The sequence below is a fragment of the Cercospora kikuchii genome (genome assembly GCF_019650295.1).
Source record: "Cercospora kikuchii DNA, contig_00001, whole genome shotgun sequence".
In the NCBI taxonomy this organism is placed as follows: Eukaryota; Fungi; Ascomycota; class Dothideomycetes; order Mycosphaerellales; family Mycosphaerellaceae; genus Cercospora; species Cercospora kikuchii.
In genome coordinates, this window is record NW_025408582.1 from 2,096,668 (window position 1) to 2,120,189 (window position 23,522).

The following is a 23,522-nucleotide window of genomic DNA, read 5'->3' on the forward strand; positions in this document are numbered from 1 at the left end:
GAGTGAACCGAGCATGCCGAGATCCGGCTGCCACTAAACGAGCACTTTCCTTATCTGACGCAGTTCAACTTCTCTTCCCCCTACGCAAACAACATTTTATGAATCTATCATACAACACATGGAATTCCGGCAGATGGTCGCTATCGGCCGCAGACGGCCATCTTCCAGTGCTAGGAGATGCCAAGCGCTGCGAACATCAGCAGTGGACAGCAGCATTAGACACAATCGGCCGGAGCAGGTTCAACTCAAACGCTGCATACTGATGATGGGGTCATTCCCCCAATGTCAGAGTGACATGTTCGCAACACTGGCAGGACACTGAGGTAGCTGGAGGCTGCTCCCTTACCAGCTCAGAGCAGGGCGGCCTCGCCTGATGAGGCGTTTGGCGTTACATTTGGTGGCGCTCACAGCCTCACCTCGAACCTGGGCATTCCTGCGTGCATATAGTCATGCACCGCGCCCTCACACCGATCTTCCACAGGCAGGTTTTTTCTCCTCACCCATGATCTGGACACAGCGCAGTGAAGCTGAGCAGGAAGTATTATGCGCCTCATCAACACAACAACTCTACAGTTCCGCGAATTCCTGGGGGCTGAGATTCCTCTATACGCGATCCTCTCACACGTTTGGTCGGACAGTGAAATCTCGTACGAAGACTATACTGCTGGTCGCAAACAGGACGGATATGGCTACCAAAAGATTACTAAAATATGCGAATTGGCCCGAGAGACATACAAGTTGGACTGGGCGTGGGTCGACACCTGCTGCATTGACAAGCGATCATCCGCCGAGCTGTCCGAAGCGATCAATTCCATGTTTGAATGGTATTCGAAATCTACCGTCTGTTTAGTCTTCCTTCCGGATGTGCATGAGTTGTCCCAGCACGACCTGAGTAATGTTGCTCAACTTCGGGATCACTACGAACCGACATACCCTTGGTATGATGACAGAGGCGCTCTCACGCAAGTGGAAGTCTACACTGACAAGGCCTCTTTTGTAAAGTCTGGAGAGGACATACCATTCGCCGTCGAAGAGTTCCTCCAAAGCAAATGGTTCACTCGAGGCTGGACATTACAGGAGTTAATCGCACCCCGCACTGTCGATTTCTACAATACAAGTTTCCAAAAACTAGGGCACTGTGACAAAAACATCAACGATTCAAGATATTCCAATATTGAAGGTCTGTCTCTACACGTTCTCGTGCAAAGCGCAACAAGTATTGCACGCGAGTACTTGTGGTTCGCCAGGAGTGCTACACCATCGTGCATAGCGCAGCGCATGAGCTGGGCTGCCAAAAGGACAACAACACGACCTGAAGATGTGGCGTACTGCCTGCTCGGCCTGTTCGGCGTCAATATGCCGCTACTCTATGGCGAAGGCGGCGAGAAGGCTTTCGAAAGATTGCAACTGGAATTGCTCAGCCAGGGCACTGACCAATCTCTATTCATGTGGCAGAGAGAAGGCTACACAGACCGCTGTGAATGGCACATCGGCTTCTCTCTACTCGCACCCAGTCCCGCTCATTTCTACTGCTGCACAGATGCCACGTCCGAACCTGCTTACATTGATCACTTACTCGCCCGATCGGTTTTCAAGCGGACACAAAGAGGACTGGAAACAGAAGTCACGTTGCCTCGAGGTCTACTACCTCCTCTAGGATCTTCCTTCTGGTTGCTGTATCCTTTATGCTGTAGCCTCAGCGAGAAACGTTTGTCTTGCTACCTTCTAATTGATGTCCGTGTTAGTCACAAAACGTATGAGGTCCGTTATGCAGATGGTGCGCTAAGTGCGTGTGGCCTCATGTTACTACAACTTGACAAACTCGAGGAAAGGCGTGTGCTGCAGCATGTGCTTCGGAATTATTTCTTCGTGGACAATCCTTTGTATGAGTCCCGCAGGCATGCTCAATGGCAAGACTTCTTTCCGAGTCGTGGTCTCTGGCAAACAATACGTGATCTGCGGCATCTGTGCCAGCGGAGACGAAAGATCAAGTTATATTTCCCGCCCGCGGCAAAGATCACTTATGGCACTGGCACTGGAATGGAATGGCTCGCGAGGGGTGGTCAACCCACAGAGGTGGTTGAGAATATGGCCACCATATCGAGACTCTTGTCGCAGTGGGTCTACTCAAGAGCACAGGCATTCACTGCGTTATGATCAGTATTCGCATGTAGGTAACAGTAAGTACAAGTTTGAATACAGTACGAACGAATATGCCAGCCTTGCTCCGCGTCATAATCTTGTTATTTGTACAGGAGGTGGGAAATCATCTCTGGCATCTATGCTGTACATTTTTCGGGCTGAGAAAGGGTTCAAGCCTCCTCCTGAAACTTGACAGACGCTTTTCCGGCAACATGGCAGAATGCATGTTCGAGAGTGCGGACAGTCAACAGCATCATGCTCATCATACCGATTTGTTGTTCCGTCCCTCGGCCTAAAATATATTGTACAATGGACGAACAATCCGATACTCTCACTTTTTCGCAGCAGCTGCTTGACCGGAGCTCGCTTGCGCCTTTGCCTTTTGAAATGCTTGCGATGCAGCACTCGCCACGCCTTTGCCATTGCCGTTCCCACTCGCAGGTGTTCCGGGTGGTCTCGGTGTCTTATGAGTTCCCTCAGCATTCGCTGTATTCGAAGTTCCCGCTGGACCGACTTCTTTCCACGGAAATCTCAACTCGTCGTCCTTCCTCATGAAATGCTTTCTCCTCCTCTTCGTCGTAGCATGCTCCACCATCACCTCTCTTGCCATCTCGGCCATGAATTTGCGAATGAAACGTGGATCCCAGAGTTCGGAGGCGATGCCGAGGTCTTTGCAGCAGCGCATTAGGGCGTTAGATTTGCAGCCTTCGGTCGCTGTGGGAATTCCATCGGGGTCGAAGTACTGTTGTTCGCCGCGGGCGATGGAGACGAGACTGTAGTGCCATGTCAGTATTGAGGTTGATGTTTGGGGTTCTGTGCCTGCCTACCGCCCTCCACAGACGAGTCCGTATTCTCTTGTCACAACCTTGGCCGTGACAATGGTCTCTCCTCGTGGTGCTAGGCCCCATCCCCCAGGACCAAACGCCCTGTTCAACTTCCTCCTGTACTTGATCTCAGGCAGATAGACGATGCCATCTGGCTTGATTTCAATGTCATCAAAGTCTATTGGCTCTTGCAAGATCGCGGCCTGCTCTGCGGTGAAAGGCGTAGATGACAAGCCATGAAATGAGCGCGTCCAATCGACCTGCTTCTCATTCTCGTTCAGCACTGGCGGAGGATCGTCCAGTCCGTCTGTCAGTGATCGCGCTGGCTCGGACTCGTCGCTCGGGGAGAGCTCGTGCTGCACTTTCGCAACATTGGCACCAGCATTCGCGGGAATCTTGGGCGCTGGCGCCACGGGCTCTTGATGGCGCCTAGGGGTGGTGGACAGACATCGCGTTCGCTGTGCGACTCTGCATATCCGAGGTGCAGTGAGCGATGGTGTTGATAGTGCGGAGGCGAATCTCGCACTCGCGCGGTGTGTTGTAGACATTATCGGAGAGAGCTGTGAGGATGGCCTGAGATGCTCCGAAACATTGAAGTCACAGCACGCGGCTCATTCCCGCGGCCACGTGTGAGCACATTGCGAACGCGACGGCAGGCCACATTCTCGACTGCTCAGCAACATTCTATCGCTCTCCATTTTGTAGTATCAAAGCAGGAGTACCGCAGAAACAACGCCGTCGTGCAGAGTCGAATTCATCACTTCTACAGTACACTGAGTCGGCTTATCTACTCGGGTCCGACTGGTCGGGCAGTCCCAAGCAGTCGGCAGCGATGCACCCTCATGCATCCTTCTGATCGGTCCTGCCCTCGTTGCCCTGCCTCTTCCAGCACTGCTTGAAGGCCTCCATCTGATTACCGAGGGTCAGTATGGTCTTTGGTATGTCCGGACCGCAGTTCGGGTTGAATGGCCAGGAAAGCAAGGTAGCTGCCGAGCCCGGGCATTCGGACTCACCTCTCCTTTGCATGCTCTCCAATCCTTCTTCTCGCGGAAACAGTCGTTCAGGGTCGCATTCTCGTCTGCCAGTTGTCAGGGAAGCACTAGATCAGATCACGCGGTCACCGTCTGTATACCTGAGCAACCAGTGCTGAAGATCCTCTTGTCCCTGCACCTCCGAGTCAATTGTGCACCTTCGGACTTGGCTGGACAACATCATACCACTCGTCGGGCTCCTCAGCGCCATCGGCCTGCCCTTCGGCGGCTTGCTGCTTCTCCGTGTTTGACATTCCGACTGTTTCTCCCGAAGGACGTTCGATGACGAAGCAGAAGCACCATTTCCAATTTCGCAAAGAGTGAAAGACATCACCAACTCCACACGTGACCACCAGGTCTTTGCCACTACCACCAACATGGCCTCGAAAAGGATCAATGTCTTGATCTACTCTGGGCCTAGCACATCGCTACCGTCAATACGGCACGCAACGTGGACCCTACGTCGGTTGCTCGGACCCAACTATGCTGTGCACACACTGTCAGCTGAGCAACTGCTCAAAGAGCCTTGGCCGTCGACCTGTGCGCTCCTTGTTATCCCCGGAGGTGCGGACCTGGGCTACTGTCGCAGCCTCAACGGAGCTGGTAACCGACGCATAAAGGCCTATGTCCAAGGTGGTGGCAAGTATATAGGACTTTGCGCCGGAGGCTACTACGGCAGTGCTAAATGCGAGTTTGAACTTGGTCGAAAAGGCTGGGAGGTGGATGGCGCGCGCGAGCTTGCATTCTTTCCCGGCATCTGCAGAGGTCTGGCCTTCCCAGGCTTCGTATATGGCAGCGAGAAGGGCGCCAGGTCGGTGAAGGTAGCCACCGCACACGGCACATTCAACTCATACTACAACGGTGGTGGTGTGTTCGTCGACGCCGATAGGCTCGCGGACAGAGGTGTAGAAGTGCTTGCAGTATATGACGAGGAACTAGCAGTGGACAGCGGCGCAGTCAAAGCGGCCGCCGTCTACTGCAGAGCTGGAGAAGGAGCTGCTGTGCTCACTGGGCCGCATCCCGAGTATGCATCACTGTGTGTATTTCGATCGACTGTAATGCTGACAGACGGGCACAGATTCGCCGGCATCAACCTCAATCGAAATGAACCAACGAATCCCGACTATGGCAAAATTGTCGACGCGCTTCTTGCCACTGACCACCAACGAACAGAATTTCTCAAGACCTGCTTGAGCAAACTGGGGCTCGAAGTGAGCCAAGAAGCACAACCGGTACCGTCTCTCTCTCCTATACACCTTACATCCATGTATCCCGCCGAGATCGACGACCTCATCGTCTCATGGGTGAAGACTGGCCTGGTCACAAGTGAAGAAGGCCAAGGCATCTTAAGAGGCGAGAACGACACGTTCCGTTTCCCATACAATGTGATCTTTGGCACCGAAAAGCCGCCTGTCCTGCCAGAAGAGCCTTTCGACCCAGTAAAGGATGCAATCAGAACAAATGGCGCTTCACACACAAGCAATGATGTTAGTAACCAGACTGACGGAGCTGCGGACAGGTTTCCCGACTATAACGCCGTTGAGAAGATTCTCGTTGCGCATTCGCGTGGCTATCCTCATATCAAAACCACACCGCACTTCCGGCATCTGGAATTCTATGAGTGGCTGCTCAAGTACCGACAAAAGGATGGCAGTGGCATCATGGGCGACTTCGGCCGAGTGCTGCTCTACGGAGAGGTGGTCACTTCTACTCAGACACTTCTCGAGAAGAATGTGACGATGCTCTCGCAACTTCCCATTGGCACAACAGCTGTTGCTACAACACAAGTGTCTGGCCGAGGCCGAGGCTCCAACGTCTGGGTATCCCCTCCAGGCAGCATGATGTTTAGCACTTCCTTCAAGCACCCTTTTTCCCTCTCAGCGTCCGCGCCAGTAGTCTTCGTACAATACATCGCAGCAATGGCCATTGTCGCAGGTATCCAAGGCTACGACCGCGGCTACGATAGACTGCCCATCAAGCTCAAATGGCCCAATGATATATACGCTTTGGCGCCGAACACAGCCAAATCTCCTAGCGATCCCACGGCATACGTCAAAATCGGCGGCATTCTCGTCAACTCCTCTTATTCCGGAGGCGACTACACCTTAATCGTCGGCATCGGCCTGAACCTCTCCAACGCCGCCCCTACAACCTCCATCAACGACCTCGCACAAAAAGCCGGCTTGCAACCCCTCAGCTACGAACGTCTTCTCGGTTCTGTCCTCACCAATTTCGAATCCCTCTATGCTCGATTCTGTCAATTAGGTTTCAACCAGAATTTTGAGAAATTGTACTATGAGCAATGGTTACATAGTGGACAAGTCGTGACGTTGGAAACTGAAGGTGGTGCGAGGGCGAGGATTAAAGGTATTACGAGTGATTGGGGGTTGTTGGTCGCGGAAGAATTGGGAGAGAATGATCGAAGAACTGGAAGGATGTTTGAGTTGCAGAGTGATAGTAATAGTTTTGATTTCTTTCGGGGGTTGTTGAAGAAAAAGGTATGATCGAGGGAAGACAATTTACGCGCTAAAGACTTAGATCTGTGTATGAATTCATGGATGATGAGGAATGACAGTCACCGTTGTGTCTGGACGGAGTGTGTATAGTCTATTCAACGGCATTCAAGCTCAGAAGTTCGAATTGACGAGAAATCCAATATCAGCTGCTTGGAGTCTGTCTGATCGATTGCATGTTATTCGAACACCAATGATCTATACTTCCGCCCGCGATGCTCTTTCCCCGATGTTCTTTCCTTCCGATTGCAGGCATGGGCGTTGTTGCTCTTCTCGGCTAACTTTCCGCTGCAAGTGGGGGCAATTTTCAGCTTCGTTGGCGAGTGGGGATGGTTCACCAATACAATATTGCTCGTTCTCCGGCGCAAACGGCATGGAAAATGTTACTGTAAAGCGATGGACTAACAGGCAGTACAAGCTGCAGAGCTCAGGTAGGCTTTACTTGACTTGTATGGTCGGTTCTTCCCGCTCACCGAAGCTCAATCTGAATCTTCCGAATTTTCACCTCGCAGCACTGCTACAACGCTACAAATAGAACTACATATTATTGCTATGCTGTCGCACTGGTATTCCCGTCGGCCGGGTGGCCTAATGGTAAGGGTACGTCGTAAATTCCTCTTTCTACACATGATTCTATGCCCAAACTGACACCTCTTGCAGCGTTGCTTTCCGGTTTATGGAACTGGCAAAGATTGTGGGTTCGAGTCCCATCTCGGTCGTTGTCTTTTTGCCGTATTAGAGGCATACGATGAGCTTTTGCAAAGACATAGGTAGTTAGATGAAGATGAAGGTGGTGAAATTTTTGACCAAGATGAACACAATACTCGCCCTCGCCTGCTCAAATGCTATTGCTACGTCAGTAGTTACGACTTGTGCTGGAGAGTAGAGCAGAGCAAGGACTTGAAAGTCAACTGCTTCTAATGAAGGGGATATGATGAGTTGAGTTGGAAGAACTTGAGCAGAGTGAAAGTTTTGGCACGAGTTCAATGCTCACGTAATTTCTACCTCCTACACGTACCATCTTCACGCTGATGCTTGACCGCTGCTATGATTAACAGTATCTACATGGGCATTCGAAGTCAATGCAAAGGGCAGCCTCTGCTGGAACGGGAATATAAGATGATTATGGGGCACGTTCTCAACAGCTCATCGGCGAAACAACGATTGTGAAACGAATCAACAAGTCCATCTGTTTCATGAGGATAACGACTACAATCTTTTGAGACAGGTTCTGGTCTTCTCTGGCCGTAAATTACAGTATGCCATTTCCGTAGAGCACCGCTACACAAGATGGTCAACCTCCAACACAGCCTTGTGACGGCCATAGTAGTGTGCCCTACCGCACAGTGGCGACCATGCCATCGCCACGCCGATAGTATGCCTACCGTACTCGTACGAAAGACCACGACCACCAAGCCACCATCCATCAACGGCCCGGAACGACCAGGCAACGACCTCCCGAACCAGTCCAGTCTCCAGTGGCACAACAACGTCTTCCCCAGCTCAACAGTCAATGCAGGGCAATCAAAGGCTTCCACGGTAGAGCAAAAATGCAACGCATCAACCACAATTCTGTAGCCTAGTCTGGTCCCTGAAATTGATTGCGAGCAAAAATCGAAGGCTCGGAATATTGTGATATTGTAGAGACATGGTGGCCAATAGGCGCGAGGAGAAAAATAGAAACAGCGAGGTTTGTGTTTTGACTTACCACTGCTACGATCGTTGTCTCGCTATGCGAAGGCAGAAACAGAAACAGAAACAATGGTTCTTTTCGGGAGCAGTCCGATGTCTCCGAGACATTTTATTGTGGCTTGCGGCAAAAGTTGGACTTCTCTCGTGACTTTGTTGCTGCGCTACCTCGACTTTAGCTCTCTCGCTGCTTTGCGCGGTATTACGCTGGTCTGTTATTTAGGCCGCAGCGCGAGTTGAAGGAGCCAGGCGGCAGCGTCGTTTTTAGAGCAGTGTACGGTCGTAGAATTCTGGCAGCCTTCGGGAGAGTTTTCGGACTGTTGGCAGTGGTATACATACGTAGCTTGATCCCTTCGTGGGATGACCGGCCGGCTGCTGATCATCAGAGAGCGAGTGGGAATAGCAGTGCGAGCAGATCCGGAGTGCGAGGGTCCTGGGCGTAGGATCTGGTCTGCTGGTGGTGTGAGTGGCCGTTTCTCACATGCAGCGCATCACAAACGCCGCGGACGCTGCTACCTGCTACTACTGTTTTCTCGCTCGCCTCATCTCTCCCGCAGCGCTCGTTGCTCTACAGTAGGTGCTAGTGAATGCAAGACAGGAGGTTGCCGAAAGGGTAGCCACGTGTCACAGCCAATCTCGCGCGCCGATATGCGGGATTCGTTTGGGTGGGCTGGTGGCAGGTGGCCGAGTCACAGCTGCGGCAACGGGAAACGAACACATCATAGTCGCGGCATTTTCTGTGATGGAGGGGAGGGGTCGAGTGGGCGCGCGCGCGTGGATGAATGGATGGCAAAGGCCGTGCGGATAGCAGCGGCGAGGAGGAGGGTGAGAGTCTGTCATCAGATCAGGCGTGCGCGATGAGTACTCCACGGAGGTACACGGCTATATTTGGCGTAGTTGATCGGGTGCGTAACCAACACGAGCTTAGAACACGCAGACACAGGCCCGACAGGCCGAAGGTGAGCGCGGCGGTCGTTTTGGAGTGGTGTGGAAATGGAAATGGAAACGGTACCGGTACGTGAGCTGGCACTGTTGGACTGGGTAGATATCCGGAACGAGTCACACAGCACGGTGAGACCAGGAGGCAGGTGAGTGCGTGCGTGCGGTGAGAGGCAGACAGACTTCCAGGCATCATGGCATGGCAAACGTCCACCAGGCAAAGGCAAAGCAAAATGGTGAGCTCATGCGGGCAAAACAATGGGACGACAGAGGTACCCGCACGTTGCGCCGCGTTCCGGCAGCAGGCTGTGGCCGGACCAGACCAGCGCTGGCTGCCACGGCTGTGCGAGGCGGGCGGCGATGACGGGGCCAGCGCACAAGCAAAAAAGCGAAGTGCGCGCGGATCACAGGAGGTGTGTTGAGAGCGGGTGTGTCATGACGAGATGGACAGGGCTGCTTGGCATACGGAGCGCGCAAAGGCTGTGTGCAGAAATGGCAGAGCGAACGTGGTCGGCGGAGAAGGGCCAGGCGAGGCAGCGCGCGCTCAGCCAACCGGGCACGACGAACGCGAGAGCCGCGTGCTGGGAGAGAGCTGCGCGAGTGGGAGAGCGTGCGTGCAGGGCCGGGTTTGGCGAGACGGCGAGACGACTGCGAGCCGGTCTGACACGATGCGCCAGGCAGAGTTTTCCTGTCGCCTGTCGTGGTGTTGTGACTGCAGCAGCAGTGAATGAATGCGTGTCTGCACCCACCGCTCGCTCCTCATCTCAGCACGCGAATCGTTCGTTGAGCACAGGGCTGCCGCATCGGCCGCGCGAGAGATTGTCATCAATTATTGCCCGCCCAGCACGGTGGAGCATCGAAGTCATTACGAGGCCAATTCCCAATATCGAGACCACCACTTCTGGCACTTCTGGCACAGCAGGGGCCGCCGCCACTGCTCATTGGCCCGACAGCCGAAAGTCATCGCGCAACCTTGGGAAAGGTCATCCCAATCTCCTCGCTCGTCTGTGTCGTTGTCGCTGGATCCCTTTCGGCCTTCACTCCCATCTCCCCATCTCCCTCTTGTCCCTCCCGCACCGCACCACGCTGCCGGCAACAGTGTGCGCGTGAAAGAGTCGAAGCCACCGCGCTTTTGGACTTGCTGCACTTTTGGAGCGTTTCCGGCCACTTGCACTCTCCGTTTCGCGCTGCGACTCCGCCACGTCAAAGCCTTCCTTCGCATAACGCCGAGCCATCCTACGACCAGCGAGAACGACAAACGCGCACTCCCACCGCCGCCGTCCATCTCGTCGCCGCCTGACTGTGCCTGCCGCAGCGCGGTCAGTCTCAGAACGGCCTCGAAGTCGCCCGCGCACCTCCCGTCACCGACTTCCGCGTTTGGTCTCAGTGCGCGCCGTCACCTACGCACTCTTTCACCACAACAACAACACCACCAGGGCAGAACTATTCACTTAGCTTCGTCCCTCACTACACGCATCACTTAATACCACTTGCCCCGAGCATCGCTCGTCACCGCCACCTCGACTTCCGCACGACCGATCTGCAAACGAAACAACTGCCGGAAGTTGCGACCCTGAGACACGACCTGCGAAACACCGAGCACTCACTCGCAGCCTCGACAGATTCCATCAAGACATTTGTTGATTGCTGAACTCGCATGGTACGAGGCCTGTAAACTTGCACCGCTCGAGCAGGTGCCTGGTCTTTGTCGGTGCGCTTGAAGAGAGACCGGTGCGTCACGGATTCCTTCAGCGTGGTGGAGTTATTGGCTGACATACATACAGGTTGCACTCACGCACCGCGTCTCCGCTTCCGCCTCTGCAACTGCAATCATGCCAGGCTACTATCAGCGGCCCATGGCCGGTCAACAGCCACTGACACCGCCCGACTCTGATTCCGGCTATGGATACAGCCACATGCACTACGGTCAAGACCTGTATTCACAAGCACAGAGCCAGTGTCGGCAGGACAGTACGTACGACTACCAACCACAGAGTTACATGCAGCCAGCAGTCGCCCCAGCGCCACCGACATATCAGTACCAACCCCCGAGCTATCAGAACTCCACAAGTCTGCCGCCCATCTCGAACTTCTACGATCCCGTGGCCGCGCCGATTCTACCACCCTTGAGGATTCACGATCGTCTGTCCTTCACCGACGACTATCATCAGCGACTCCAGCAAGAAGAACAGTCCCAGCGCGCCCGCGAACAGCAACGACAAGCAGCCAAGGACGAAAAGGCCACCGGCGGCGTGTCAGCGCATCTCGATTACGAGATGGACAGCATGACGGATTTTGTGACACAGGCTGTGACCTCCATGTATGCCTACCACCAATCCCCCATCAGCTTGGCTGATATTGACATGACTCGAAGCTTTCAACTTCGGCAGCCCATCTCACCGCAGTTTCGCAAATGGGTGCACCAGGTGCTCTCGGCGACACGTCTGCCCGCAGCTACGATCCTTCTCAGCTTGTACTACCTCAACGACCGCATGATCAGATTTGCGAAGACCATCGTCCCCGGCGACAACGAAATCTACCGCCTGCTCGCGGTTGCACTCATCCTCGGCAGCAAGTTTCTGGATGACAACACCTTCATCAACCGATCTTGGTCCGATGTGACTGCTATCAAGGTTACCGAACTCAACAAGCTGGAAGCCTACTGGCTCGAATTGTTGGGATGGCATTTGCACATTGACCCATCCGTTGGAAGCGTCAATGGCAACAGCTTCAAGTCGTGGTCTCAGGCATGGGAGTCACACAAGGCTAAAATGATTGCCAAGCAGATGCCTGCACGTCTGTCACCGCTTGACACGAACCTGCACCGCCATGCTCACACCAGCGCGAGCCACGACCGGTACTCCCCGTACCCATCGCCTTACACTACTGCCTCGACTCGGTCATTTGAGCAGCCTCAGCCACTGTCTGCGACTCTCTCCGCACGCTCCTCGCAGTTCTCGACGCCCTACAGCTCAGTTGACCCGTGGGCACCAAGCACACGAAAGGTTGATGACTACTACAAGTCAACTTCCCGGTATGACGCCTATGCTGTCGAGGTCGAAGAAGCGAATCGTCGTGCTGCGTCAGAGGAACGTGCTCGTTACCAGTACGCTTCCAATGCGCACCAGTCCTACTATCAGACGCCACCATACAGCTCTGGTTGGGACACTGGCTCATGGAATAATCACCGCTACGACTGCGGCTGTCAGACGTGTGTCTACCAGCAACACTATCGGAATTATCCAATGAGCTCGACCTACGCACCGCAGCCAGTCATGGGCTGATGTTGCGACGGAATGTCGTAACATGGATACGATTTATCCAAAACCATCGCACAAATATGCGCTTCCTTCTGGAGCCTTTCTTGCAGCGTTCTCGCCCTCATCAAAAGTTCGACTCCACCGAATCCGACCACGTCGGAAGATCATGCCGCGTTCTTCCTGCATAAAGTTTTAGTACTCTGGGCTCTGTTTCAACGATACGATTTATGCGACGACCATCACCGTTGGCTTGACTGGTTGGTCGCAGTTCACATTCAGGCATTATCGCATGCATGCATGGTGCTTCACGTCTGGGAACCGACCGCCTCAACACCTTCGCACCAAGGTCACCATACATCATGTCTACTCGTTCCCGGCATTGCGAGTAGACTCTTGCTTTCGTTCTTCGGCGGTCGATGTTTTTCCCTCACGGATTGTTTTTTTTTTCTGTTACGTAGCATGGGCATCGGGTTTGGGGGAGGAAAGACAATTCATGGGGTCCTCATTGTCACTATTATTCGAACCACAGCACGGCGTTTTACAAAAAGGGGAACTGGGATTAAAAGGGTCTGGGGAATTCGCCATGGGGGAAAGATTTTACCGCGAGCGAAAATGCGTTGTTTGCTGCTTTTTTATGACGTCCTGAATGCACATGGGATCTGGAGAGAGAAGATTGAGAAACAAAACAAAACAGCGAATGCATCTCGAGGACCGCGATGGATAGACGGAGGGATCCGCATCGCTGCTTTGTTGTCTTCTTTTCCGCCGTTACCCACACGCAGAGAAGTGCGTTGTCTTTTTTGCATTTCCATTGCGCTGCTGCTAGAAGATACCACTTTTTTCGTTTTCGCATCAGGGACATGGAGATACAATTTTATTCACGATCGCTCTTTGAGAAATTTGCAGAAATGCTTTGGAGTCGCTTGGGAGAGAGAGAGAGAGAGAACTGAGAGAGAGGAGATACCCCCACGCGCGAGACCTTTGACATCAACACGAAAGAAAACAACAATATTGATAAACCTTTTTGGCAAGGATAGAGGAAAAATGTTAGGATTTTCTTGAAGTTTGAAACTGATTTTAATGCAAAAAAGAATTGAAGTGGCCTTTTGGGCTGGATGCATCATGGATGACTCCATTTCTATTTCATGCGTCACTTTATGGTTTCGTTCTCTGAGTGGGGAGTTGGTGGGTCGTGGGGCCGAAGGACGTGGCCGAGATGAAGTGAAAGCTGGCAAGGTGAGATGTCCGAGGGTATGTGGTTTGCTTGTGTGGAAGTGAAGTGAAGTCGCCAACGGGTGGAAGTGAAGTGGAGTCGCAAACGCATGGAAGTGAAGTGAAGGCAATGAGGGAGAAACAGACAGTGCAGCAGCAGCTGATGCGGCCGGGTGGGATTTGGTCCGCAGTTCTTGCTTTCCTGTTTGGGTGAACAGTTGCCTGCGAGAGGTGTCTTGACTTCACTTCATTCACGCGAATGCGAAGGTGCAGGCGATGACTTGGCGCTGGGTTCTTTGCTGGAGTGTATGAGGCAGGACATGTGGATGTCCTGTTGGCAAACACGTTTGAGAGGCGCAGAGCTGTTCAGAAACATCGGCATACTGGCGAGAACTGGTCTACTTCCCCTACCAACGGTTTCTAGAAAGCCTTTGGGATCTCATCAAGTCCGCTGAGATCTTGGGCAGTGCACACAGCAAATGGAGTGCGGAGCTATACCGCCTGTTGCGCAAGACGGTCGCTGCATCGTCCTGGGCATATGACAGCTCGAGACCATTTTGTGGAAGATCAGTAGAGGAGCGCTCGGTACGTCTGAAGTCAATTGTTAAGATAGATATTGTACTGCAAATGACCTCTTCACTGGCGAAACGCTTCGAGAGATGCCCCTTCAAGCAAGATCAGACATGAGCTCACGATAGTCTGATCTATGGCATGGAGCCCGTGGACTGCAAGCACAGCGCTGCCTTGATTTGCCTTCACCTGCCTCTGACCCGATCTCCCTGCACGTCCTGGCGCATAGAATGAGCAGTGATGGCCAGAAGGCGTTGGACTTGGCGATTCTGGTGCGCCCATCGAGACAGCTTCGAAAGGATCACCTCGAGATCACACTGTTGAGATCTGACCTCAAAGGCATCGTCTCGTTCATGACCTCACGATTCGTAGCAGATCTGCGCAGTCTGTACAAATGCAGGTGCATAGCCGTTTACCAGAAGTCTGGACTCTTCACTTCTCTGCCGCCCAACTCGTCAATGAACAGCTGCTTTTTGGGCGTTCAGCACAACTCTTTGTGCATTGCCCTTCTCTGGACTGTGGCAGGTCATCTGCTCGCAAGTAGTATACATTGCGGCCGCGGCTCAAAGTGACGAGTTCAAACTGTCCAATGGCGTGATGGTTAGCACTTGTTCTAGTTCAGAATGCAGCGGTTCTCCCGGGGGCTGCACCCTGCACATGCAAGGCCAGTTCTCAGGGCGGCGTTATTGGCAGCTTGGTATGGCCAGGTCTCTGGGCCCTGTCGCGTGGGTGCAAGGCTTAGTGAACATGTAGACTTCTGTACGCAAGAGCACGCGACCTAAATCAGTATAGCGACAGTCGGGCGACAATTATCAGTGCAGGTATTATTTTCCATGCTTCAAAGTCGTGTGGTGTCAACGGCTGGATCCCGCAAATCGAAGCTGCCTGTCAACCGCGGCTCTTCCTCATTTCCTCGTTCTTGCCACCAACATCCTTCGCTACACCTCTTCCACGCCATCACGGATTGATGATAGACCAGGCCTGAGAGCCTCACTAACACCCGCCGCATGGCCCACAATCACATGGCATTAGCGCTGGCGCGAATCATATCAGCAACCGATCGGGACGGCGGCGCAAGGTGCGGTTGCATTGAACACAAACCGCAGCCCACGAAATCCTGCGAAAACTGCTTTTAACCAATGGTCTACGTCCTTTTCAGCTGAATGCCACGGAAGCCATGCGAACGAAGCTCCCCATTAAAGTTCTTATCGACTTGCTTGCGGTCACTCCGATGCCACCTAAGAGAGCTTCTTATGCATGCCGAGCATTCCAGGTGGGGTTGCGAAAAGACGAGTGCCGTCGACATGTTTGGCAATTCAACACGAGGACACACATGCCTCTCTGAATAATAGCCTCTATAGCAGTTACTAACGAAGATAGGCTATCTAACAAGACCCATATAGGCGCAGGTTTCATCACGTACAAGTATCCCCACAGTCGATTCTTCTCCAGCGCAGCTCCTCCACCTCATGTTAGCCTCCTTGGCGCGTTCAGCCCAGTCTGCCATCTCGAGGGTCCGGGCCAAGGCGTCGAGGCCAGGGTATACGCCACTGGAGATGTCTTGCACATCGCAAGCTCGCTAGTCTAGCTTCTTTGCGAAGCTGGCCGGTTGCAGCGCCGTCTTATCAACGCATACGCGGTTGAACATGATGTAGTTAAAGACGTAGGGGTCGCCAGACCACTGTCGATCAGTTCGCGAGAGTCTTCTTAACGAGCAAGCATCTCTTTCTGCTTACGCATGGTACGCTAGGACTGCTGGTTCTCGTTATTGCACCATGTCTGCTTTCAAGAATCTCGCTCAGAGGTCGCCCTTCAAGCGAACCGATACTGGCGGCGTCGAGAAGTCGGACATCAAGGATGTCACTGGTGTAACAGAACTTCCGACTTACGACAACGGCGATGCCGAACGACGCGGCTCGGTCGCCTCGTACAATATCAGTGGTGTACACGATGACACGCACCGAAAGCTCAAGCCTCGACACATTCAGCTGATCGGTATCGGTGGCACAATTGGTACTGCGCTTTACGTCCAGATTGGCAGAGGCTTGCTGAATGGCGGACCTGGCAGTCTGTTCATTGCCTTCACTTTCTGGTGAGAAAGACTTCAGAGGAGCTCGTTTTGGAGAAGGGCATACTGATGATTGAACAAGGTGCTCTGTTGTCCTTGCTGTTACGCTCTGCCTGGCCGAAATGGTGACATATCTTCCCATCTCCTCGCCATTTATCCGTTTTGCTGGTCGCTACGTGGACGAGGCCTTCGGTTTCGCTGCTGGCTGGAACTTCTTCGTCTTCGAGGCAATCCTGGTACCATTCGAAATCACAGCATGCGACGTGATCATCCACTACTGGTCGACAGCACTTCCGACATGGGCTTTGGTTTTGATCATTATCATCTTGTACGGCCTGATCAATCTGGTCAACGTCAAGTGGTATGGCGAAGTGGAATTTTGGGCTGCCCTCGGTAAAGTGCTCCTCATCATCGGCCTGATCATTTTCACCTTCATCGTCATGCTGGGAGGCAACCCACTTGGCGACAGGTTTGGGTTCCGCTACTGGAACAACCCTGGAGCGTTCAAGCCACTCTACACTGAGATCGTGGGTCAATCGAATCTGGCATACTTTCTCGGATTCCTGCAATGCCTCATCCAGGCGTCCTTCGTCATTGCTGGGCCCGACTACGTGTCGATGTCGGCCGGAGAGGCCGAGAATCCGCGAAAGGTCATGCCAAGTGCCTACAATGCTGTCTTCTACCGCTTGACGACATTCTTCTGCCTCGGAGCTCTCTGTGTCGGAATTCTGGTGCCTTACGATGATGCAGAGCTTAGCGCTGCCTTCAAAAGTGGTCTCCCTGGCGCTGCGGCCTCGCCATACGTTGTGGCTATGAACCGCCTACGAATCGGAGTACTGCCTCACATCGTCAACGCGCTTGTCCTCGCCTCCGCATTCTCCGCTGGAAACTCCTACATGTATTGCGCCTCGCGTAGTCTCTTCGGTTTGGCTCTCGAAGGCAAGGCACCGAAGCTCTTCACCAGAACCAACCGCGTTGGTGTGCCTTACAACTGCGTCATTGCAGTCCTTCTGGTCTGTCTTCTGGCCTTCTTGTCTGTCAGCTCCGGCTCGGCCAAGGTCCTCAACTGGTTCGTCAGCTTGATCACGGCCTCGCAATTGATCAACTTCGCTATCATGTGCTTCACATTCCTGATGTGGTACCGAGCACTCAAGGCGCAAGGCATCGATCGCAGAAGTCTGCCATACAGATCCATTGGTCAGCCATACGTTGCCATTTACGGACTTGCTTGGACTGCAGTCATGTCGATCGTCGGTGGTTACACAGTATTCCTGCCAGGCTACTGGGATGTGTCCACGTTTATTTTCAGCTACTTCATGGTCTTTCTCACTCCAGTGCTCTTTGTATTCTGGAAGGTCATCAAGAGGACCAAGTGGTACAAGCCTGAAGAGGTTGATCTCAAGGGCGAAGTTGCCGAGATTGAGGAGGTACGTCTTGTCTCTAACTTCATTTTCCTTCGCGCGAATGATGCTAATTTGTTTTCTAGTATACCCGAAATTTTGTGCAGCAGCCATACAAGAACATTGGCGACAAGTGGTTCAATAAGATGTTCGGCGGATAGAGATCGCTGCCGTTGGAGTAACGATGTAACGAATCGGGAAGGCCTAACGTCTTTATGAACGATACCCAATCATACATATGGTCTGTTCGAAGCAATGAATTCTAACGTAACAATCTCCGTTCTTCCTTCTTGACGTGAAGTCTGAGTACAAGGCTGAGTGGCGTAGCGCAAGGCTGCAGCATTTTCACGTGAGAGAACAGTACAGCAACAATGAGAGCTCTGGCATTTCCCGTGGGGTACACAAAAGCTACAGGTAGCAACCTGCAATGTCTGACTCATGATTGGCTCCATGCCAATTTCCCCATCTCTCGCTGAAACCTCGCAGTCCCAAACACCAACGTCCGTTTTTGACTCTGCATGTGCATTATATGCAATGGCCGAGTTACGCAATCCCAGCACTTCTGTACGCGATCCAGCACTAGATACAAAAATTGAAGATCTTCCACCTGGAATCAGATACGTTGCAACGGGTGCCATATTTCGCGAAGATATACAGTCAACATCCTCATCTACGACATCAGTTTCTGGTCAAACGGCAGTACCAGTACCAGCCCCACAACTCCTCACCGTCAAGCGCGCAGCCGACGAGAAAGCCTTCCCAGACCATTGGGAACTACCCGGCGGGAAGGTCGATCCCGGAGAGACGATCCGTGAAGGCCTCGTGCGGGAGATCTTCGAAGAAACCGGTCTCCATATAGTAGAAGTCGTTGGCAAACTTGCTGAAACGCCTTGGACGAGTCAGAGAGGTCAATCATGGCTGCAATACTCCTATGTCGTAAGAGTGCAGCAGCCGGCGGAGGTGCGATTGGACCCCATTGAGCATGGGGAATGGCGGTGGAGCTTGGAGGAGGATCTTGATGAGTTACTTCGACTGCCGAATCAGAAGAGGTTAATGGCTGAAGCGTTCAAGTTTGAGAATGAGCGTTTGAGGCGGAGGTTGGATCGGTTATGATGATCGTTTGGTTTGGGAAGCTGAGTAGGATCAAAATCTCATGCACATTCAACTTGGTTCATGATTCCGGTTCAGCTTCTGCGTTTTGTCGCGCGAGGTCGAGTAACATTTCCAGAACGCTCTGGGTGTGTGCGGAGAAAGGGAAGTGCTCATCTCCTTCCAGGCAGACCACGTTGGAAGGTTGAATGCTCCAGTTATCGCTTGTGACGGCACGCCCTTTTTCTCGTGGTTCTTGCATGTAGTATTCGAACGGTTGGTAGTGTTTGAAGTTGTCGTCTTCATCTTTCGTCTAAGAGAATCAATGTTGTTAGCATTTCAAGCATTACTTGTGCGATTGGTCGTCTCAGATTTTCTTTAGATTGTGACAGGCACAGACATACCTTACTGAGGCCGCCATTAAACCAGAGTGGCAAGCCTTCGCGATCAAAGTGCAAAAGCTGTGCGGAACAGATTGCCTCTGATGCCCTTTTGGTGGCCACAGTTGTGTTGAGTGTGCCCATTGTTCCAACGACGCTGTCGTGGAACGAATATCCCAAGTCACCAGCCAGCTCCCAACTGAGCCAGAAAGTCTCCTTGTCGCCGTAGACCATCTCGTAGACACCCTTCTTGCCCAAATCCTTGTTGCCGTCCCGATCTGGACCATTCATCCTTGTGGTCAGAAGCAGAGAAACGAAATGCTTCCATTTGTCGATCACCAGCACTCCAGAGTCTTGCTGATGCCCGCTTTCGCCTGTCCACATACGGCTCTTCTTCACATGGTCTGATATTGGGCTCGGCAGAATCGACTTGAGCCAGCCTCGCTTTTTCTCTGGGTTCAGATTTCTGTCCTTGAAGAATAGGGCTCCCGTGCTCGTGTATTGCTCGTCGTCAAACATCGTCTCGGGGTTGACAAGGAAGAGTGCGTCGGCGTCGATAAAGAGGACTTCGCGGAAGGAGGACATGAGAATGGCGAAGGGCTTCATTGCCCACCCTGTGCTTCGTTAGCAAGATTCGGAAATCATCTGAGACTATTGCGCGCTATACCTTTCAGGGCCCAACCTTCGTCATTCACCATCTGGCTCAAATCTCTTGTCAAAACTCCTGGCAAAGCTTCCAAAGCATCTCTGTAGTCTTCGCTCAAATCCTCATCTCCAAGATAGAGAATCTCAATTGGCAATTCACATCCAAGTTTCCGGAACGAGGGAATACTTGTCAACAGATATGGAGCTTGTCCGTCGCCTGCAGTGAGGACTATGCCTTTGCCTCCGCTGTAGAAGCTCGCGTGCAGCGACATGTGATCAGCATAAAATTCCATGGTCCATGGGAACAGACGCGCAGCAAGTTTGTTGATGTATGCCCGGAATCTGTCGTAGCTGTGTACTGCTTCAGCGAAGTTCTCAGATGGAAGATTTGCTGCTCGCAGTTGTGGAATGATGTCTCTCTGAGACAGCCTAGGCCCATCGATCACAAAATGAAGTGCTTCCCATGCTGCCAGAGCTTCTCTGAACGCTCTTGTCCTGAAGGCAAGGTCTCGCAGGAGTGCTTCTCCAGTTGCTGTCAGAGGCGACAAGATTCCTTTCGTGCGAACCTCGTCTGGATATAAGGATTTGAGCTTCAGAACAGCTTCCTCGATGTTGATATCTGGTCTCTTTGGAACAATTGGAGTTTGGTGGGAGGGAGCATGTTTCGCGATTGCTGGCTTCTCGGGCTCTCGGATATCTGCAGCTGGTGGCTCATAGCGTGTATCCTGCGGCGAGTATTCTGGGATGTCTGGTGCTTCTCGAACTTGCTGTTTCCTGACGCTGTTTTTGAGAGGGGAAGGCGTGGCCTCCACAACGGAGGGAAAGAAGAGCACACCCAGTAAAGATAACAGAAGCGTGCCAGCGATAACACGGCACATGATGACCCGTCTCTTGTGTCGGGACCAGTATGGGAGCTGGATCATCACGCTGAAAAGACGGGCTCGCGCGCGGCGTGAAGGCGAAGGACAAGAAAGAAAGGAAGCCGCTGCTCACCACGCACTAAGAAAGGCTACATTGCTCTTCAGTCCCAGGAGACTCGTGAGAGACTCCGGCGCACACTGCAGGGCTGAACCAGAGGACCCTCTCCAGACCGTGCGAGACCATTGGAGGCGTTTTGTGGCTTGCTGCACGCCAGAAGTCTATATGCCAATCCGAAACCGAGGAGTCCCCTGCAAACCGTGCACAATTCTAGCCGTCGAAGCGACCGCACGCTTCCGGTTCTGTGGCTGCACCATCGATGTGCTTTCCGGTTCATCATAAGATGAGCGACTTGGCGAACCATCGAGAGCACCATCGGAATTAGCCTGCACGTGCTGATTTAGCGCTCTCTCAAAGAGGGAAGAGGACGAGACACGCAGTCGGAGTGGAGGTCCTGCTCACGCACTCTCCTTTTGCGGAACGCTGGCCTCCCGGAGCTGATGCCTTTCTCTACAGCATCGGTGACGTTACCTGGGCAGTGTACGCGCCGCCGACTCGATCTTCACATGCTGGTCAAAGATCAGGAAAGTTCTTGCGCTGACAGCAGCCTAACCTCGAGTTAGTCCTGCTAGCAAGTCCAGAAGACGACCTGAGTCGCGTACTCTGTCCGGATCCAGTGCTCCAGGAGACTCAGCACAACATCTCGTTGGCCTTGCTTGGTGGTCGTCACCATCACGGAAGCAACGCGAGGTGTGAGAACTGTCATCAACACGAATAGAAATCTTGATCTTCCCAAACGTGCCGCTGCTCATCATAACAATACTCAGGAGGAACGCTAGTGGCTGCACACTATCCCTCTTCTGTCGACGCTTCTATACTAGAGGATTCACATTTTGCTTCCTTCAGAGCTCACAACGCGCAGCATGGACGACAATGGTGAGACCTCCATGGCGTTTGCGTCCACTCATGCATCGACTGGTCTACACAAGTGCAACATGGCCTGGATGCATGTCATCTGCCTTGAAAGTGGTCCACAATCACGATGGAACACACATTCCCGCGGCGATTCTGCCATTCCCATTGTAGTTCGTCATGCAAGCCACTCACTGCGTAGCCCCAACTCTGATTATACTAATGCTGAATGCTAGTACGCCTGCACCGGTTGCGGTTCCATAACACGGCTGTCCAAGTTCAGATATACTCGGTTGGCCCGAGACCACTTTGACAATCTTCTTGTACACTCCTTTGCGCGACTTCACCCACCGCAACCATGGTCCACTTGACCGCATCACTCGTTTTCCTCCTCGGCGCCCTCCAATCTGTGAGCGGCAGTGCAATCGCTGATCCTCACTACGGCAACAAGGGTGGTGTCTGCAAGTCGTCTCAGTATTCCAAGTATGCTGAGCTGGCCTACTACGAGCCAGCGAAGCAATACTGCAAGAAGCAATACCCTGCAACGGTCACCGTAACTGCCAAAGGCTATGGTCATCGCCAACCAAGGACTGCGCTCCCAGAGCCGGGTTACGAGAAACCGGCTGGGTACCCGGCGAAGCCAACCAAATGTAACAAGGGCCGCAAGGAATGCCTCTTGTCTTCTGTGAAGAACGGACCAAAGACTGCTGCCAAGACTGTCTGCTCTTGCTACGTGCCACAGAAGACGGTGACCAAGACTGTTTATCCACCGAAGTACTATACCAAGACGACTACAAAGTGCACTACCCCGTATGTCATCCAGAAACAGACGCGACGATCATGCGCTGACTTATTTCTACCAGAAGCACTACAAAATCGACAACCAAGAGCACTACTAAGTCCACCACCACCCAATCAGAGACGACCACTACTGAGACAACTGTAAGCATTGCCTCACCTGACTTGGACCTGGTGCTATCAACGACACTTTAGAAGTAGACTAATACTTTTCAGACCTCGACTACTACGCCAGTGACCGTATGAGTAACAAACACTGAACATCTAGATTTATGCTGATATTTGCAGACATCGAGCACAACGACATCGGATACCACGAGTACTACTTCTGACAGCACGACTACCAGCGTCAGCACGACTAGCACTCAGACTTCCACAACTACTTCCGAAAGCACGACTACCAGCGATACTACAACTTCAACAACTACTTCGGAAAGCACCACAACAGTGAGACATAATCAACAATATCCGATCCCATGTTCTTATACTGAGTGTTCTAGACAACGTCTACCACCGATACTACAACAACTACTACTTCGGACACCACAACAACAACATCCGTGAGATACGATTAACACTTTTTGACCCCATATTTTGATACTGATTATTCTAGACCACGACTACAACTGAGCCGACCACTACGACCACAACAACCATGGTGAAATATGATTAATGTGATCTGACTCTACATCTTGATACTGATTGTTCTAGACAACGACTACAACTCCTCCTCCTACGACTACAACGACTACGACAACAACTACTACTACAGTAAGACATCATCAAATTGGCTGACTAGATGATACAATACTAAATATCTCAGACAACGACTACAACTCCATCTACTACCACAATGTCCACCACAACGACGACAGTAAGTCCCCGCCATATCCTTCTTCGTGTAATAATGTGCTGACAAACGAATCAGACCACCACTACCACTACTGTAAGCTCTTCCCCATTCCCCACGTAGCACATGCTCGTGGACCTATCACCTTGTCCACCCATCTATATATGCCGCCGGGAATCCATCGCCTCCCGAAAATTATGGCCTCGCCTTCGTGAACCCAGCTAACAACCACCTCGACAACCACCACCGCACCTCCCTGCAACTCCTGCTTTGCACTCGGAC

The 23,522-nt window shown here is 52.6% G+C and overlaps 9 protein-coding genes across 9 annotated transcripts; 6 read left to right on the forward strand and 3 right to left on the reverse strand.

Annotated features, from left to right (window-relative positions):
- Positions 1-543: 543 nt before the first annotated feature.
- Positions 544-2,157, forward strand: CKM354_000076500 (uncharacterized protein; the record flags this gene model as incomplete). The annotated part of the gene is made up of 1 exon (XM_044795867.1): positions 544-2,157. One exon carries the CDS (start codon positions 544-546, stop codon positions 2,155-2,157), a length of 1,614 nt encoding a protein of 537 aa, XP_044651802.1.
- Positions 2,158-2,473: 316 nt separating this feature from the next.
- Positions 2,474-3,514, reverse strand: CKM354_000076600 (uncharacterized protein; the record flags this gene model as incomplete). The annotated part of the gene is made up of 2 exons (XM_044795868.1): positions 2,474-2,915; positions 2,970-3,514. 2 exons carry the CDS (start codon positions 3,512-3,514, stop codon positions 2,474-2,476), a joined length of 987 nt encoding a protein of 328 aa, XP_044651803.1.
- Positions 3,515-3,806: 292 nt separating this feature from the next.
- On the reverse strand, positions 3,807-4,251 carry CKM354_000076700 (uncharacterized protein; the record flags this gene model as incomplete). The annotated part of the gene is made up of 4 exons (XM_044795869.1): positions 3,807-3,875; positions 3,980-4,044; positions 4,099-4,130; positions 4,184-4,251. 4 exons carry the CDS (start codon positions 4,249-4,251, stop codon positions 3,807-3,809), a joined length of 234 nt encoding a protein of 77 aa, XP_044651804.1.
- Positions 4,252-4,374: 123 nt separating this feature from the next.
- On the forward strand, positions 4,375-6,501 carry CKM354_000076800 (uncharacterized protein; the record flags this gene model as incomplete). The annotated part of the gene is made up of 2 exons (XM_044795870.1): positions 4,375-5,021; positions 5,076-6,501. 2 exons carry the CDS (start codon positions 4,375-4,377, stop codon positions 6,499-6,501), a joined length of 2,073 nt encoding a protein of 690 aa, XP_044651805.1.
- A 4,469-nt stretch (positions 6,502-10,970) lies between these two features.
- CKM354_000076900 (uncharacterized protein) lies at positions 10,971-12,422 on the forward strand (the record flags this gene model as incomplete). Its single annotated transcript, XM_044795871.1, has 1 exon — positions 10,971-12,422. One exon carries the CDS (start codon positions 10,971-10,973, stop codon positions 12,420-12,422), a length of 1,452 nt encoding a protein of 483 aa, XP_044651806.1.
- Positions 12,423-15,955: 3,533 nt separating this feature from the next.
- CKM354_000077000 (uncharacterized protein) lies at positions 15,956-17,809 on the forward strand (the record flags this gene model as incomplete). The annotated part of the gene is made up of 3 exons (XM_044795872.1): positions 15,956-16,272; positions 16,331-17,675; positions 17,735-17,809. 3 exons carry the CDS (start codon positions 15,956-15,958, stop codon positions 17,807-17,809), a joined length of 1,737 nt encoding a protein of 578 aa, XP_044651807.1.
- A 373-nt stretch (positions 17,810-18,182) lies between these two features.
- Positions 18,183-18,761, forward strand: CKM354_000077100 (uncharacterized protein; the record flags this gene model as incomplete). Its single annotated transcript, XM_044795873.1, has 1 exon — positions 18,183-18,761. One exon carries the CDS (start codon positions 18,183-18,185, stop codon positions 18,759-18,761), a length of 579 nt encoding a protein of 192 aa, XP_044651808.1.
- A 58-nt stretch (positions 18,762-18,819) lies between these two features.
- Positions 18,820-20,685, reverse strand: CKM354_000077200 (uncharacterized protein; the record flags this gene model as incomplete). The annotated part of the gene is made up of 3 exons (XM_044795874.1): positions 18,820-19,050; positions 19,142-19,731; positions 19,785-20,685. 3 exons carry the CDS (start codon positions 20,683-20,685, stop codon positions 18,820-18,822), a joined length of 1,722 nt encoding a protein of 573 aa, XP_044651809.1.
- Positions 20,686-21,950: 1,265 nt separating this feature from the next.
- CKM354_000077300 (uncharacterized protein) lies at positions 21,951-23,363 on the forward strand (the record flags this gene model as incomplete). Its single annotated transcript, XM_044795875.1, has 8 exons — positions 21,951-22,402; positions 22,456-22,534; positions 22,607-22,630; positions 22,679-22,738; positions 23,004-23,048; positions 23,102-23,161; positions 23,214-23,264; positions 23,319-23,363. 8 exons carry the CDS (start codon positions 21,951-21,953, stop codon positions 23,361-23,363), a joined length of 816 nt encoding a protein of 271 aa, XP_044651810.1.
- Between the last annotated feature and the right edge of the window lie 159 nt (positions 23,364-23,522).